General features: G+C 46.1%; 1 protein-coding gene across 10 annotated transcripts in view; it reads right to left on the bottom strand.

Annotated features, from left to right (window-relative positions):
- Nucleotides 1-17,861, bottom strand: part of APC (APC regulator of Wnt signaling pathway) — an 831,398-nt gene that overhangs the window by 257,304 nt on the left and 556,233 nt on the right. For all 10 annotated transcript variants that reach the window (XM_086961019.1, XM_086961023.1, XM_086961027.1 and 7 more), the window contains one exon: nucleotides 7,142-7,250. In XM_086961019.1, the coding sequence (XP_086817145.1) occupies nucleotides 7,142-7,250 (109 nt within the window). The remainder of the gene's footprint in view (nucleotides 1-7,141; nucleotides 7,251-17,861) is intronic.

The following is a 17,861-nucleotide window of genomic DNA, read 5'->3' as shown; positions in this document are numbered from 1 at the left end:
CGCACTGTAGTCCAGGGTAGGAGCCACCTATCTTGTGATACTTCGAAGACTCTTCCAGGACAACAATGTGCGATCATCCGGACCCAACACTAGGCAGCGATCTATGCACAGATATGAATTCAGCAGCCCACATGCCTCGAACCTGCTGATACCTGCAGAGGCTCGATATGAGACTTACATCTGTGTAACAGAGATACTGCTGCTTGATCTTGTGGCAGGCTTTGGTGACAACTATTAGTCTAGATCAGGCAATCTTCCACGTAAGGGAAGACATGTATTGCATTTCTCCCTAGATGTGCAGCTATTAATTGATGATGTCCACTTACCACAAAGTGTATGGAGCAGTGACATGCTCAATCTATGGGGTTGTGGAAGCAGGCACCCTTGAGGTTAAGGGTCATCATGTGATCTCCTGTGCGGAGTAGTGGGATGACGTCCCGCTACGGTTGTGATCTTGAAAGCCCGGACAGGATGTGTCAGTATCCAGCTCCTCAAATATCTCTTCTTTGATAGCGAGTTTCTTTTTCTTGGCAGGTGTTGGTTGCGAGGTTCCTCTAATGGTGGTGGTTAAGCACGGACTTGTCTTAAGAATATATATTTTACGTTGCCTTACACTGAGGGCCTCCGAGCAGAATCGTGCTGATTTAGCTCAACATTAGCATGCTGAGAGTATGATCGTGCTGATTCAGCTCAACATTAGCATGGAGTCTTTTTCAGGGTCAGTAGGAGTCAGGCCTTTGCAGATTTTGACTCGGAAGGCAGTCGATCTGAGACTCTGGGTTGAGTTGGCTGATGCCATGGCTAGGATGCCTTGGCAGCAGCTTTTCTGAAGGCAAAGGGGGTCTCTCCCAATGCCACGAAGACTCAATGCCTGAAACCAGACTACCATCAGTGTCTCTTGCAGCTCAACACTCGAATTCCCTCAAGAGGGTTGTTCGGCTTTTACCAAAAACTGCTCTCAAGGTTGATCCCTGAATGGGAAATGCTCAAGAACGAGTCGAGGAATGGTGGCTTTGGATGTGGTCTTTGTCCTGCGCTCTGGGGTTACCTGCTGCCCACAGGGTGGTCTTCAAGGTCAAAGCCCTCAGAGAAGAGGACCTTGGGGCTCGGTTCTTTCTGTGCTGGCAATATACAGAATGAGCATTTGTCCTCAAATGGTATCGTCATCTGTGGTACCCAATTTTGAACATCTGTCAAGTTGAGCAGGTCAACTCCTCAAGCTCTGGGGATAGGCAGAGGTTGCACACCTGATCGTGGTCCAACTATGGATTTGGGCAGAGCTGAAAGTACGTATTTGCCATACCCCCCACCTTCCTCAACAGTCATTCTTGAACCAGCCCGAGTCCTGGGATGGAACCATTCGATGCAGTTCTGAAAGGATGCTTCTTTCAATAATTTTTTTAAGACTGATTACGATACTTAGCAAATGGAAACAAAGGAAAGGAAATTTATGGTCCGTACCGGAGTTTACGCTGAAACATCCTAACCAGATGGGGGGGGGAAACAACATTCTGAAGTGGAGTCTTTATCCTCATGCATTGTGGGACTATGGAGTAGTCCAGAGATCTCGCGAGACGAAAGACTTCTTTGAAGAAAAACAACTTGTAAGTGTGAAGAGTCAATTATCTACAGCTGCACATGCTACAAACATCTGGTTCTCAGATTGGATCAGGACATTGCAGAAAAGCAGCGTATTAGTCAGAAAACTTAACTGTGATGCTCAAAGGAGCAACTTGATTGCACAGTAAACATGTTGCAATGTGCAATGTGGACCCCTGCTGATGCTATGAAGGGAATATCGATAAGATATTCTTTTAGAGCTTGAACAAGACTCTGATGGCCATTCTGGGAAGTGGCTGCAACGAAGAGCACTTCACACCCTTTCCTTCGAGATAATCAGAAGGGGTTTACAAATGTGTTAAGATGGGCAGCAAGAACCAACAAAGAGTGGCCAGAATACCATTTCAAACCTAGAGCACACTTAAAGAGAAAGAAGAAGCACTTTTGCAGATGAATATTCAAGACAGAACTACTTGAAGGCCATTGCACACCCTTTCCCTTAGGATAATCAGCTAGGGAAAAGGTTAAGATGGGCAGCTAGAACTGCGAAGAGCAAGCAGAATACTATTTCCAAAAGCACAGCTAAAGAGTCAATAATTCAGGGGGATAGGTTTGTGTAAGGAAATAAGGAAAGCAGGGCACAGGGTCCACTAGTTTAAAACTTGTAAAAATATTATCCGAAGGGGTAGACAGAGTTCGAGAGAATGAAATATCTAGTCAATCCCCAAAAGAGATTGCTACCAATAATATTGAGCTATTGCAGTCTTGAAGCATTTTAGAGATTTCACACTTTTTCTTTCCCTAGTACACCATTCACTTCTGCACAGACCTTGCAGTGAAGTCCGGTCAATCCAGTGAGTGACGCACACACACCTCAAAAGTAAGGGAGGCATTAATGAAAATCTTGATATAAAGAATCTAGGAACTGCCACTAAGAAGCCATCAGCTCCCTGGTGTAACCTTCAAACCCTTTATCTCAGTTTCTGTAATTGATCCTGTTTGCAATAGCAATGGATGTATCTCTAGCAGGGACAGGCGGGATTGACTCTATACAACTCTTGTGATGATTTACAGATATGCATTGCAGAACAGCAACAACACGTTTCACTAATTGTCCAAAGGACAACCAAGCATAAGATAATTAGCAATGTGTCAACTGTACTCAATTTAGAGGCCACTAAAACATCTTAAACCTTAAATTTGTAAAAGAGTTTTGTTGTTCTGTCAACTCTAAGACCTATCCTAAATTTCATGCAGTTTATGGTATGAACTTACTTAAAGACCAACTGAAAGCATTAATAGGATATATCCTATGTACATTTGACAATTTTCGGTCCTTCTCTGCATGCCATAATAAACAAGACAAAATTACACCAGGATTGTATGATTTACATCTTAAAAACTGCGGTCTGAATGAAAGCCCATCTACATGCTAATGTAAGGTGTAAAACCTTCAGCAGAAGGGATTTTGTAGGCATACTGTATGTGCATTGATATGTAATGACAAGCATTTAACCTAACAGCATAATCGTTTAGGATCTTTTTGACAAGGGTCAGACAAAGTTGTGTTAATGGCTTGGCAAGTACAATATTCACATTTCCTGCACTTTTTAAAATGTCCTATGGATTTATATTTCGGCGGACGGGATATCCGTTATTGTTGTGACGGAGTAACCCATCTGCTGAAATAAAAATCAGGCCCTAAAATATTAGGCCTATCGTGTCATTAACTATGCAGAAGAGATCCCCTTCCGCTGAATAAATAACTGTAGCAAAGTCTGGGATATGCGAAACAGTGAAGTGCCCATTTAATACAGTAGCCTCCCTGAGTATATTCCCAGCCACGAATCATATATGATGAGGCATACCATATGGTTGAAGTTCTGTGTCCGAACCCAATTCCCATCACTCTTTGTGGATACCAAAATGTTGTGCTACTTGTAATATGGTGCTAAATATGCCAGACTCAAACATAGAAACTTACTGCTCGAAATGGCATCAAATGTGAAAGATGACCCTAGAAAACGACAGTGCTACTCAGTGACAAAAGACAACACACTATGCTAAAAAAACGGTTCATTAAATTCAGAGGTTTTGGAACTGGCTTATGTTTTTATTACACTGCTCCATCCTTATGCATAATTGGTATTTGCTAGGTAACAAGTACAGTCATGATGTTAGTTTACACACTGCCCCAATATGAAACACAAACATTACCATGTATGTATAATAACACTGCTATGCAGAGCATTTTGTTGTAGGGGGGAAAGGGTGGGTTTTAAGCACACCTGTCATACAAGAATCCATAGTAGTAAATTTACCAAAGCACTACTGCAATACATGAAGGTGCACTGCGTTGGTGACCAAATATTCAATAGGCAAGACCTCCAAGTCAGACAACAGCCTACGTTACTGTCCAGAGAATCCTGTAAAATGCAAGACTGGACATTACATTACCCAGGAATTCCAGGGAGGGACTCTCAAAATACCAGTAAATATGGCAAACTCCCATTAAGATGCAGACTATTATTACAAACCTAATGTGGTTAACATATAGGATTTGATTTGAACAAAGCAACAAGATAGGAAAGCTTTTATACTGGTCGAGTCATAGGAAAGGGTCTGCCAGATAAGTGCAGCAAAGAGACAGACGGGAAGAGCTACGATTAAGTCATTTCATGGGCACTGGTGAGGTAGCTCAGGAATTTGCAGACAACTTCCGAACCTTGCATGAAACTCCTCATCACCATTGGTGGCCTGGCATGCAATGTCCCCATGCAACATTTCACTGAGAGGAAGCAGGACTCACTATGAAAGATCTCGGCAGAGAAATCTGGCAATGCCCTTTAACAGTTTGAATCTAGGAACAACCCAGGACACAGTGGTCTCTCCTTCGGATACGCTTAAAAGGCTTTTTAACTAAGACTGTCCTCACATGCGAGAGGTGGCAAAAGAATCAGCAAGGAAGATTGTGTTGCCTCCTCATCGGTGAAAAGCACTCATGACTGGTCCCAAAAGCTGGTTGCGGGGTTGAGTCATACAGCTGTAAGAAAACAATTTCACTGAAAAAAGTAAAGCCTCCTTGCTAATAACATATCGATACCAAAGGAGATGATGGACGGAGCACTTGAGCAAATCAAACACTCACCCCCAGTCAACTGATCTGGGTTTAATCCATCATCATTCTTTAGCTCACTCCACCACCCCAGTTCAGACATGGCCATATACAAATCAGTCTGAACCTGTGCCTCATGGGAACAGTCCAGCCCGCACTGCCAAGCCACGTCTTCCCTGGACCGGAAACAAGCATCCTGGGATTGGTTTCGGGTTTATAATCCTCTTCAGCCAGACTATCTTGAATCCAGTGGCAACGTGAGAAAGGGACCCACGACTGGGCATACCCTGCCAACTTAGGGCGAACAAAGCGATATCAAAGGGAATGATGGACGGAGCGCTTGAGCAAATCAAACACTCAACCCCAGTCAACTGGTCTGGGTTTAATCCATCATCATTCTTTAGCTCACTCCACCACCCCAGTTCAGACATGGCCATATACAAATCAGTCTGAACCTGTGCCTCATGGGAACAGTCCAGCCCGAACTGCCAAGCCATGTCTTCCCTGGACCGAAAACAAGCATCCTTTTTTAAATTGTAAATGAATTTTAGTAATGCTTGTGACCCCAGACGAGGCATTGAAGAGCTTTTTATGCGAGTAGCACGCTACTCATGATCCGAAGACTAGCAGTTAGTAGGTTAGTACAATCTTGGCAGTTTCATTTTTTCTTGGCATTTTAATAAAATAATTACCTATATCATTAAATTTATACCTCAATTTGCACTGCCATGAAAACGTATTAACTTTTTTGCTTTGTTAACACATTTATTACTCAAAGCCACTACTGTTTTGGCAGTACTTGCCTTATATAATAATTTTTCATCTACTTGACGCTATTGTGAATTCTGATACACGTTCTGTACTAACACGTTTCTTTCTAAGAAATGTGCTTGGATTTCTTCTTTAGAAATAAATCAATGGTGAATATTAAGGATCAGAGACAGGTTGAAGCAAGCCACATATGGCTTAGTACGCGACAACAGGGAACATCATTTTTTAGAGTAAATAACAGCAGGATTGTTTTTTTTACAATTTTACCCATTAAGTTTCACATGCATTAATAACTACACACCTCCTATGGTTGTTTATTCCGATAATGTGCTTTTATAATAGAAACATTTACCATAAAAAAAAGTTTTGCAAACTCATTGATGTTGGGGAGAAATGCAACATCTGATTATACAGCATATTCCAAATATGTACTGAGATGATGTATTATTAGTAACAATTTCTTCACTGTTATGGTGGTCACTGGCAACATACCGGGTAGGAAATGGACACTGCAATAACATTACTAGAAACTGAAATTGTATTATGCTGAAAAGTTCCGGAGCGAGGACAATCAGATTTCTTTTGACCATTGCAAAATAACTTGGATTTCCTATTTTCTTATTTTGGCCAGTATGCCGAAATCCTACACATGCTCTTTTGTGAGTTATAAAAATGTACCAAAAATAAAAAGTTAAATTAGCATAGGTCACACTAATTTCAAATTATCGCAGACTATTTGAGATGAAAACATTTACTTTTTCATTTGACAAAACGTTTTTTTTAACAGCAGAGGACAAAAAACCTTTTGCAAGTCAATACAATAATTAATGATCTGAGCGGTTATTTTTCTTAAAACGAAACACTAGATTGTATTCCGAAAGGGTTAAGAAAATCATTACACTGATTGCAGCCTGTGTAATGCATACATAGGTCTCTCCCTGTCCCTCTCGACCTACTCTTCTTTGTTAAATGAGAGGTGAGCCTCGCTAATATCTCAGTTCAACTGGTTGAGCCTCTGTTCTTGTAGGCCTCAAGTACTGGGATACGTTCAAGTGACGCATCTTCCTCTTGCAACAAGTTTTGTGACATGTATGGGTGTTGCAGAAAAGAACTTGAGGGCGGCAACTGCTGAAAATAATTGCTAAACACTGGAGATGGGCCCATTTGGCCCTGGAGATGGTACCCACCTCTCACTACCTCGGGCCACGCCCATTAAGAACAGCAGTGCCTCTCTTGAAGTAATTATGTGAACTGCACACCTATCAAGAATTGCACTATGCACTTTATTTTCGCTTGCTTGCCAGTTTTCAGCACTTTCAATCCGTTAGATCGAATATTGTGCAGGGTGTGAAGTACTTCAAGTGCAACGGTTTAAACGAAAACCTCTTACTGCTTCTGATTTGTATTCATGTTTTACCTCTCATGTATGGTTTTAATGAACTAAGGCATGAATACTACATTTTTCACAAAAATACATCAGCCGTTCACTCAAAAATATGCCTTTATAGTCCAACCCCCCTGCTATGGTTGACTTTTTTGATAGATTTCCTAAATATAGGTGTAAGGCGTATAGTCTATACAGGCAAACTAACGGGGCTGAAGCTCCTCGGTCAAATCTAGCTTTTGTTGATGAGCATAAATACAGCAGTCTCAGCATCCCCCCCCCCCCCCCCCCCCCAGCACATTTCTACTCACATTTTCGGTCAGAGGAAGGCTATCGATCCGCTTGGTCAGATTCTGCAGCTGAGCATAATACCAGTCTTTCTCCTTCTCTTCCTTTTCCAGCTCGGCTATCAGCAGAGACCTGCAGAACAAAGGGGTACAACGGCCGAGATGATTTATAAAAACAACCGCTCGTTTGTATGTAGTAAGTTCATACTTCGATTTCAATAAACAAAGCGTTCGTTACTATTAACAGTGACGGGGTATTCCTGCTCGCATGTGGTGAAAGAGGCAGCGTTTTCGACTGCATTCTGCCAACATCTGCTACCGCTGCAGCCTGCACTGCATAGTCCGTGTTACAGAGGACACTCCTGGCCTTGCCAGGCTTGCCCCAGGCAGTCGATTCGCGCTGGACAACAGCAGCTGAGCGGACTAAAAGCAGGAGCGCTGGAGAAGGCCGGGCAGTCACAAACAGTTACAATTATAAGGGAGAGCATGCTGGGAAAAGCACTACGTACATTTATTTTTGTGCCAAACAAAGCTGCATTAGCAAGGTCAAATAACACAGCAAAGGCAACTCCAAGGAAACGTTTGCATATCTGGCACGTGCTGCGTTTGTCTGGTTCCCACGAGGTGGCTTTTTTTGTGGCGCTATAATCAGCCCCCCCTCCCCCCCCCCCCAAATTAGGGTATTTATCTTCTGATTAAATTGCAAACATTTGCAAGTTTCGACAAGCAACCGGAGTTACCAATAACTAGGGTGACCACCTAACAAGTAGGTGAATTCTGGACAGGGACAGCAAAAATTCAGGACAACGGTTAAACATTCGGGACAAAAGATCATTTTTACTGACACATCTGAGGCGGTTGCACGATTATAAAACAGACAGTTGACAAACCCTGCCCACTGAAATCCAAGAGCACAGCTTCAAACCTAGTAAAAAAAAAAAATCAGATACACTTTCATCCTTCTGTCGGCATGCTGCTAACTTGCCCCAATCTACTCGACTAGGTGGGAGGAATTACGCAGAAGGAAAGGGCCAAACTATGCTGCAGAGTTGACTAAATTATTTGGCAAGAAAATGGAAATTATGCAGCGTAATGCGGCAACTTTTGTGATAGTATTATTACATTATTTTCACAGTTTTACACTTTTTAACACTTTCTGGTCATAGGTTGCACCTCATTAGTACTAGTTTAACACCCAACTATAGCAATATGCAAAGGAAAGGTGACCAGTCAACCTTTGCAACACGCGTCACTGTGTTTTTGTAACCATTTGAGCAAGAAACATTAAAAAAAAAAATTTAAGCAGAAGCTCAGATTATGCAGCTGATGGTTTATGTGGCACATCCATAATCATGCGAAAAACGTCGCAACCGCACAAACACATTATTCCTGTGGCAGTGCCTTTATGTTAAGAATGCTTGCCCTGGAGAAATACAAACTCAGGATTTAAAACATAACCTAGTGGTTGGGGGGTTGTCCTTACTAAAAAATATTTATTACCCAAAGGAATTCTTTGATCTGCGTGTTACACTTTGTGCTTTGCAAGAGGAGCATTATACCTCTGTACTTCTTTATGATGAGTCAAAACTATGAATAGTGAAAACTCAGATCTCTCCAAGAGATACATAAATCACCCGAGTTAAAATAGAATTTTTTTGTTATGGTCTGAAAATTGCAGGCACACAAAGCACTCAGAAGTCTTTAATTTAGTCCTGTCGGATATTTCAAAATGAGACAGTCTCCCAGCATGGCTCATAGGCAAAAGCAGAATGGCGTGCCCTAAGCCGATGCAGGAGAAGGCACACCAAATGCTGTCACTACAATAGGGCCCACTGTCATTCTTTATGTGATAATGAGCACAAGTCAAAACGACAATGGGACAGTCCACTGTCTGTGTGAGGTCGGGTAGGGGCTGCTGCAGCCTCAAGAGTTCAGAAGAGAAGTGCGATCTGGTCCCAACAGAGAGAACTTTTAAACTCTTGGGGCATCTCGCACTGGAACAGCACAGCTTGCTGAAATCCCCAACATTACGGACAAAAGGCGTCCGTAAAAAGGAATGATGATGGACAACGGATGTGATACCAAAATAACAGACAGTCTGTGAAATGTACAGTCGGTTAGTCCCCCTAGCCAGAACCCCGGTAATCACAACGCTCCCTTCTTCTGTACATAAGATGGAGGATAACTTGGCTACTAAGGCCAGTTTTCTTTGGCTTCATATGGACTCGTTTTAACTTATTCTCTACGTTGCGCATCCAACAGTAATAAAAACAGTAATAGAAAACCACAGGAACAGTCCCGAAACCAGAGAAAGGCCACCAAGTCGCAGTGTGAATTATGACTGAGATTTTTGCTAGGCGAGGTAGAGGGTGTGCACCTTCCCTTGTCAATCCATCTAGATCTATCCTAGGGAACATAAATCATGCTGGGAGCTCTTGATGTGCAAGGCAAAGTGTCTGAGCCTTCATAGTGTTTTAAAGGAGAGCTAATGACTACTGATTGATTGATTGATTGATTGTGGGTTTGTAATGTGCTAGAATCGACTCCCGAAGGAGTATCTCTGCGCAGTAGACCGCTGGGGAACCCGTCCTGGCTTTCCCTGTGAGATGGTCCCTACTGGGTATCTCCAAAGTGAAACCAGGCATCCCCGGCGTATGTGGGGGGCCGGTGTGGAGATGAGGCAAGCTAATGCCCAGAGTTGCCGAGTGTGATCCCTGGTTAGAGTAGGCACCGAGATGAGAATTATCGAGTCCGCTGACCCTGGTCCACGACCCTGCCACATCAGGAATTGAACCCTGGTCCCGGGCCGTCCTCTGCTCTCGGGTCTGCCGCCTCTAACCAGTGAGCCACACCACTGGGATGAGAGACCACCTGCTCTGACAAAGTGATCTCTGTCCCCGCTCCAACTTGACTGATACCCTTTGAATGCTTCTAAGAAAACAAAGCAGAAAAAGACAAATTGCATTGTGTGCAATTGAATTTATGTATAGTGCTTATTACCCATTAGGAGCGGTAGCAAGCACTATATAAATGCAATGAAGGGGAGATTTTTTTCTTTTTTAAATGGGTATGTGGTGGTTCTGGACCAGACAGGCCAGACGTTTCTGTCAATAGCATCGCATCCAGCATTCTGTTGGGGTGGAGCGGGCTTGTGGTTTTTCTTGTAAAAAAGTAAAAAATCTGAGTGGTGGCTAAAAAATATGAACCAGCAAAGTGGTTTTGGCAAATAGTGCATGGGCAGTACTTAGTTTCTGTGGTTGCGGGTAGGTGGCCCTAGTTACTTACCTTCGGTAACGCTTTTTCTGGTGGATACAGTATCTGCCTGTAGGTTTCTCACCTTTTGAATGATCCCAATGCACAGCATTCCACGGAAATGTTTCTCCTTAGCGCTCCCACGTCGATGAGGACATCACAATAGAATGGCTCCGCACACGACTCCGCGTCACATCATTGGAGCCATAAGGAAACCTCGTCGGCATGCTGACGTCAGTGCCACCCATTTTTTCTGTGCCTTCGAGGCAAAACAGGTGAACTAAAAATATTTCCACCAGTATACATAGTATACAATACACAGCCATATAAGGAAATACCACATAATAGATATTTCCCAAATCTAAATACCTCATGATTTAAGCAGAAAAACACATTAAATAAAAAGTACAAAAGATAATACAATCTTTAAATTTTTTTAATGTAAGTAGACAGGAAACGGGGAGGCGGTGGGTCAGTGAGGAATCCACAGGCAGATACTGTATCCACCAGAAAAAGCGTTACCAAAGGTAAGTAACTAGTCCGTCTGATGGATACATCTGCCTGTGTATTCCTCACCTTTTGAATAGAATCCCCAAGCAGCCCGTACTCGGAGGAGGGTGCCTGCCTATGCCAAAAAATTCTGTAACACAGAACAAGCAAAATGACTGTCCCTCCACACTTCCGAATCCAAGCAATACTGCTTTGCAAAAGTGTGGATGGAGGTCCAAGTTGCAGCTTTGCAGATGTCAACCACAGGGACACCTCTCGCCAAAGCCGAAGAACGTTTAGTTCTGGTAGAAGGAGCATGAATAGCTTCAGGAGGCTCCTTCTTGGAAATGGCGTAGCAAATCTTGATGCACAGGATTATCCACCTGGACCGCGTTCTTTTGTTGATAGCCTTGCCCTTCATCTTGCCCACATATCCGATGAATGGTTGATCATCCAGCCTGAAGTCCTTGGTTCTAGCCAAGTAAAAGCTCACTGCCCAATTGGGGTCCAAACAAAGTCCCTCCTCCTCCTCAGAAGGGTGAGGGTAGAAAGTGGGGAGGGAGAAAGTAGGTAAGGTAATAGTCTACCCGAAGTGGAATGTAAATGTAATGTATTTATATAGCGCCTTCTACCCAGAGGTCTCGTAGCGCTGTATTATTATTATTATTAGGGAGATTTGTAAAGCGCCTGGTGTACGCCTACAGGCGTGTCCCCGCGCTATAAAAGTGGGGTAAGCAGTCAAACAGCCAGCACAACCGTCTACCGTCTGAATAAGTGAGTCTTAAGTTTTGTTCTAAACAAGAGTTCAGATGACTCCAAGCGTATCTCTGACGGAAGGTCATTCCATTGCTTCGGTACCAAATATCTGAACGACCTTCCCCCCCCATACGCGCTTTCCTAATTTTAGGAATTTTCAGAAGACCTGTACAGGAGGAGCGCAGAGTCCTTGTGGGCTCATACCTGGTCACCAGGCTCTGTAGCGGGGCAGGGGCTTTGCCACCCAGAATGCGGTGACATGTGGCAAGGGCTTTGAATTCCACCCTGCTCCTAACAGACAGCCAGTGCAGAGCCTGGAGTGCTGCCTTCGAGGAAGATCTTCTGGGAAGCCTCAAAGTAAGGCGAGCAGCAGCATTTTGCAGCACCTGTAGGCGATTAAGAACCTTTCCCGTGGCCCCCAGGTACAGCAAATTGCCGTAATCCAGGCGAGAGGTGACTAAAGCATGCACCAGCGTCCGACGAGCAGAAGTGGGCAGGAAATCCAAGACCTTTCTCAGAGTTCTTAGGACTCCGAAGCATGTCCCCACCACATGGCCAATCTGGGGGCCAAAGGCAAGGTTGGTGTCCAACCACACCCCAAGGTTCCTACTTCCTGGCTGGGAACAGGCGTCTCTCCTAGGCAGGGCGGCCACCACGCCGACGTCCACACAGATGGACATCCCCCCACCACGAGCACCTCGGTTTTGCTGCTATTAAGTTTCAGGCAGTTGGCAGAAATCCAGGTTGCCAGTTCTTGCATGCAAACTCTGAAATTGTCCGCCCTCAGACCGGGTGCGCGCGAAAGGGAGATGACCAGCTGCGTGTCGTCGGCGTAGGACACCAGACGAAATCCATAGCTTTCTACTATGGCCGCCAGCGGGGAGACATACAGATTAAACAGGGTCGGGCTCAGGGACGAGCCTTGCGGCACGCACTGTCCCAACCCAATCTCCCTAGAGTAACACTCTCCCTGGCGGACCTGGAAGCATCTGCCTGTCAGGAAAGATCGGATCCACCCAAGCGGAGCCCCTGAAACTCCTCCATCATTCAGACACTGTAGCAAGATGGAATGAGCTACAGTGTCGAATGCTGCGCTTAGGTCCAAGAGGATCAGAGCCATAGTCTGGCCCTCATCCACTCCCTGCCGTAAGGATTCTACTGCCATTAGTAGTGCTGACTCAGTCGAATTCCGCAGACGGAATCCAAACTGCGAGTCATGGAGCAGGGAGGCTTCCTCTACAAAGCCCATTAGCTGGAGGTTCGCAATTTTTTCAGCAACCTTTGCCATATATGGCAAAAGAGAAATGGGGCGAAGGTTGTCCAGCCTATCATAACTAATATTGAGCTTCTTTTGAAGCGGAAGGACTACCGCTTGATTCCAGGCTTCAGGGACAGAATGAGTCTCAAAAGAGATGTTCAGAAGGCGGCGGATGTACGGCTCCAAAGTGGGCAAACTGCCCACCAGGCGCCTAGGGGTGGTAGGATCTTTAGGGGAGCCTGATTTTATCGAACCACAGATCTGAATGAGATTTTCAGTAGGCAATGTGACAAACGCGGTTAGCATCTGGTGCCCCCCCCTTACCCCACCATCCTCTACAATCTCAGAGGCTATGATGGCTTGACTAGAAAAGGCTGAGTAGATAGTTGCCACTTTATTAGCAAAGAACTCTGCTATTCAGTTGCAGCTATCCACCGTACAGAATTCGTCAGGGACTGCTGCGGGTTTTCCGACCGAGAGAGATTTATAAATTAAAAACAGTTCCTTCGAGGAATTTTCCGCCCCCTTGATCCTAGTATTGAAATACAGCTTTTTAGCTTTTCTGATCAGTCGATGGTAGTTGCGCCTGCTTACAAGATAATTCATCCTGGTTTGAGCAGCATAGTCTAATCTCCACTGTCTTTCTGCACGTTTACATGCGCTCTTGGCCATTCGCACCTCATATGTGTACCAAGATGCCGATTTCAGGGCACGTCCCTCTGATCTAACCGGGGCGAGCAGGACAACCTGGTCTAGAGCAGCCATGATGCGCTTGTTCAAGTTCTTATTGGCTGTCTCCACATCCTCACCCCCCCGGGTCACCCCCCCCCTCGTAAGTGCCTCATTAAATCTATCTTAGGAAAAGTTAACCCATCTCCGCCTAGGATGATGTAGTGTTACCTGTTCCGGTATTCTAGTTCCCGGAACGTAGATCGAAAAGGGCACCAAGTAGTGATCTGCCCAGAGAATGGGTACGGGGGTAGCAACCTCCACTTGTTCCCAATTAGCAAAAATTGGGTCCAATAAATGGCCCCGTGAGTGGGTGGGAAGTTTGCCTATCAACTCGAGTTGAAGCGCACTCATTGCTTTGCAAAGATCCCCGGCCATCTTATCCACAGGGTCATCCAGGTGTAGGTTAAGATCACCCAACACCAGGAGCTTATCCGTGCGCAGGGCAAGCTCTGTGACGCCTTCGATTAGGCTATCAACAAATCCTGCAGCTGGGCCAGGAGGTCTGTATATCAGGAGGCCCTATACACAGTACCCCCCATTGACCTGATTGGAAAACTCACCCGCCTCACTATTGTTAATAGCCATCGGCTCAAAATGACAGCGTAAGCCCTGCCGGGCAGCAATGGCTATCCCTCCACCTCTCCCCTTCGGTCTATCTTGCCTTATCAGGGTATAGCCCTCCAGAATGGCTTCGAGGGCCTCTGGGGAAGAGTCACAGTCCAACCAAGTCTCCGTAAGAAAAAGTAGATCACATTGTTTTTCACTAAGGAGATCATGGATGTCCAGTCTATGAGCACGCATCGACCGGACATTTAACAGACCACAAACCAGCTTTTGATGTTCTTTCTTAGCCGGCTTAGACCGGTCAAAAGAGAACTGGCAGTGTTTGCAACCCGTGCTCTCGTCAACTGGTACGCTATGCAGACAAGATGTGCTAGTGCATAAGTTGCGGAGGGACAGCAAGTCATCTCTGCTCCAGCATAACTGACCTATCTTTGAATCAGGGGGAGCAGGGGGCATGGCCCTGGCCCGCAGCCGGACGGGCTTGACTTAAGCGCGACTTCGTCGCGCCTTCGTCGCGCCCGCTGCGCGTCTGAAGTTGCATCCGCCTTTTAATCCCCACAGCGTCAGTGCCTCAGGAGCACTAGACCGCTAACCGGCCCCCGCGCACCGGAAATGGCAGTCTCGACCTTCCTCGCCCTCCGCGCAACGGTGCTAGCCACCGCGTCAGACCAGGGCGGGAAGGAGTGAAGAGATCAGCCGTCGGAGTCTGTCAGGTAAGCCAGCAAAACAAATCCGGCAAAGCGCGTTTACCAGGGAAGCCTTAATCGCTATCCCGATAAAGCCTCTGTGCATTGGTTATTCCAGCAGCAAGTTTAAAAGCAAGTAGAAGTGCATCCAATTAAAACAAATTTTAAGAACTGCCTCAGCGCCGAGCACAGTGGCTGTAGACACTGCCACTGCCTACTCACTCATACCGCTGTGGAACCCTTCCTTGCTTTCCTGTGAGATGTCCACTCCTGGGGACCCCCAAGGTGAAGCCAGGAATCCAAGCGCTGCTGGGGCCGTTGTGGAGATTAAGCAAGCTATTGCCCAGAGTGTCAGAGTGGGACCGATGATTAGACTAGGCACGAGGCGAGAATTATCAGGTCCGGGGAGATTGAGTCCAAGAGCCGCCGAGGCGGGAATTGAACCCTAGGAACCGGGCCAGAACTCTGCATCAGGGTCTGCCGCTCTAACCATTGAACCACGCTTCTCCACTGGGTTCGAGTCTCGACAATGACGCTGAACATCCTGTGAGTCTGGGCAAATCACTTAATCTCCCCGTGTCTAACAAAAAAATGAATGTGTCCTCATGTAATGCAACTGATGCTATGTACAGTGCTCTGATACCCGATTTGGGTCAAGTTTGCGCTATATAAACTCTGTAAAAAAAGTGCAGGCTCTGGCGGTAGGGGTGTAGAACCTGCCCCCTGCAAATTTGAGAGAAGGTCTGCCATGTTATGTTATGTTAAATTTGATTAAGCGCAACCAGCTGCCCCAGCAACGAGGCGTCCCGGCGCTGAGAACCTTAGAGCTACTGAGCCTGCAGAGGGACGGAGAGAAAAGAAAGACCTAGGGAAAGGGGAACAGATGGGTTTTGATAGCTTTCCGGAAAACGGACAGATTATCCAGGGAACGGATGTTCAATGGCAAGGAGTTCCAGAGTTTAGCTCCCAGAACTCTAAAGGAACGGCCACCAATACGACAGAGCCTAGTCCGGGGGATTGTCACAAGATGCTGACCTAGGGAGCGCAAACTGCGTTGAGGGGTGTAAGGTGCTAGGAGCGGGCGTAGCAGTTCAGGGCATTCAGATTTAAGAATCTTGAAGGCAATGGTGAGGGTCTTAAATTGAATACGGGATTCAATAGGTAACCAATGAAGTCTTTGGATAGTAGCTCTGACAGAGCACCTGCAGGGGATGCCCACCACGGCTCTTGCTGCCGAGTTCTGTACGCGTTGCAGTCGCACTATCTCTGTTTTATTGGCGCCCAGAAGTAGGACACTAGCATAGTCCAACCGGGAGAGGATGATGGATTGAACAATAATCTGACGAGTTTTGGAGTCGAAGAAACTGAGTATCGGGTTGAGGCTCCTCAACAGGCCCACACAAGTGGCTGCCACCTTTTTTGAGTGGGTCTGAAAATTAAGTGAGGAGTCCAGCCAGACGCCCAGGTTCTTAACCAAAGATTTCGGTGGTGGAATAAGGCCCAGCATAGGGGGCCACCAATGATCACACTAGTGGCTTGAGTTTTTTCCAAGGAGCAACACCTCTGTTTTACCAGTGTTAAGCTGCAGGCAGTTTTCCGTCATCCACTGGGCCACTGCAGCTAGACCCTCCCTGAATCTTGTGGCCGAGATGGAGGGGCCTTCAGTGAGAGTGATGACCAGCTGTGTGTCGTCAGCGTACGACACCAGCGTTAGATCCCACTCTTTAGCCACTGCCGCAAGTGGTTGTACATAAAGATTAAAAAGGGATGGACTGAGTGCTGAGCCCTGAGGGACTCCCTGGCTGATGGGGTGGGAGCGGGAGATAAAAGGGGGGGCTGAGACTCGGAAGGATCTGTCCTTCAAGAATGAACGGAACCAATCTAGGGCAAGGCCGGAGATCCCTATTGTCTCGAGGCGCCTTAGCAGGATGTTGTGGGAGACCGTGTCAAAGGCTGCGCTGGGATCTAACAAAATCAGCGAAGCACTTTGACCGGCGTCGAGTATATTCCGGAGGTGTTCCGTAGTGGACAGAAGGGCCGACTCGGTGCTGTGACCTGGCCTGAATCCATTCTGGGATGGGTCCAGGATGTTGTTTTGAGTCATATGGAGGGACAGCACGTTATTTACATGGGCTTCTGCCAGTTTAGACACCCATGGAAGCAGCGAGATAGGTCTAAAATTTTCTAGCTTCGTGGGGTCTAGAGTGGGCTTTTTGATGACGGGGGAAACCCAAGCTTGTTTCCACTCAATAGGGACCACCGCCGAGGAGAAGGAGAGATTGAGCATCGTGGTCAGGGAAGGGATGAAGAAACCTAAGGATTCAAGGAATTGGGCCGGCCTGATGTGATCTGCCGGAGAGCCGGACTGAACCTTCCTGCAGAGTTTAGCTAGGTCATCTTGAGACATTTCGGGAATACGTGTCAACATGGTTACATTAGTGATAGAATTAGAGGGGTTAGGTAGGTCGGAAGGGTACTGCGGGAAAGCGCTATAAATTTTTCTTACTTTTTCTAGAATGAAGACAGCGAGGTCCTCACACTGCTGTGTAGAGGTGTTGCAGGGAGTTAAGAGGGAGACAGAGATGGAGCAGGGGGTACAATGAGAGGTAAAGGTCTGTGTACCACACACTTGGTGGCCAATCTGGGGCAATCAGAATGGCTTGGGACCGGTCTTGGCGAATCTTCCTCCAAACACAAGGAATCAAGGGTATGGGGAAACCGCATAAAGAAGCTGTGAGCCCCAATCTGACTGAAAAGCGTCCCCCAATGCACCCTGCATCGGATACTGGGTACTGAAGAACAACGGACAGTGCGCCTTCTCATGAGTGGCAAACAGGTCCAACCAAGGAAACCCCCACATCCTGAAAATGTAAAGTACCACCTCCAGATGGAAATGCAACTCACTATCAGCCGAATATTGCAGACACTGTCCACACGCACATTCTGGACTCTGACCAGATGGTTAGCTATTACGCAAATCTGATGGCCCTGAGCCCAGGACCAGAGT

Source organism: Lissotriton vulgaris, chromosome 3_1, assembly GCF_964263255.1.
Source record: "Lissotriton vulgaris chromosome 3_1, aLisVul1.2, whole genome shotgun sequence".
NCBI lineage: Eukaryota > Metazoa > Chordata > Amphibia > Caudata > Salamandridae > Lissotriton > Lissotriton vulgaris.
This window is presented reverse-complemented; position numbering and strand designations above follow the sequence as displayed.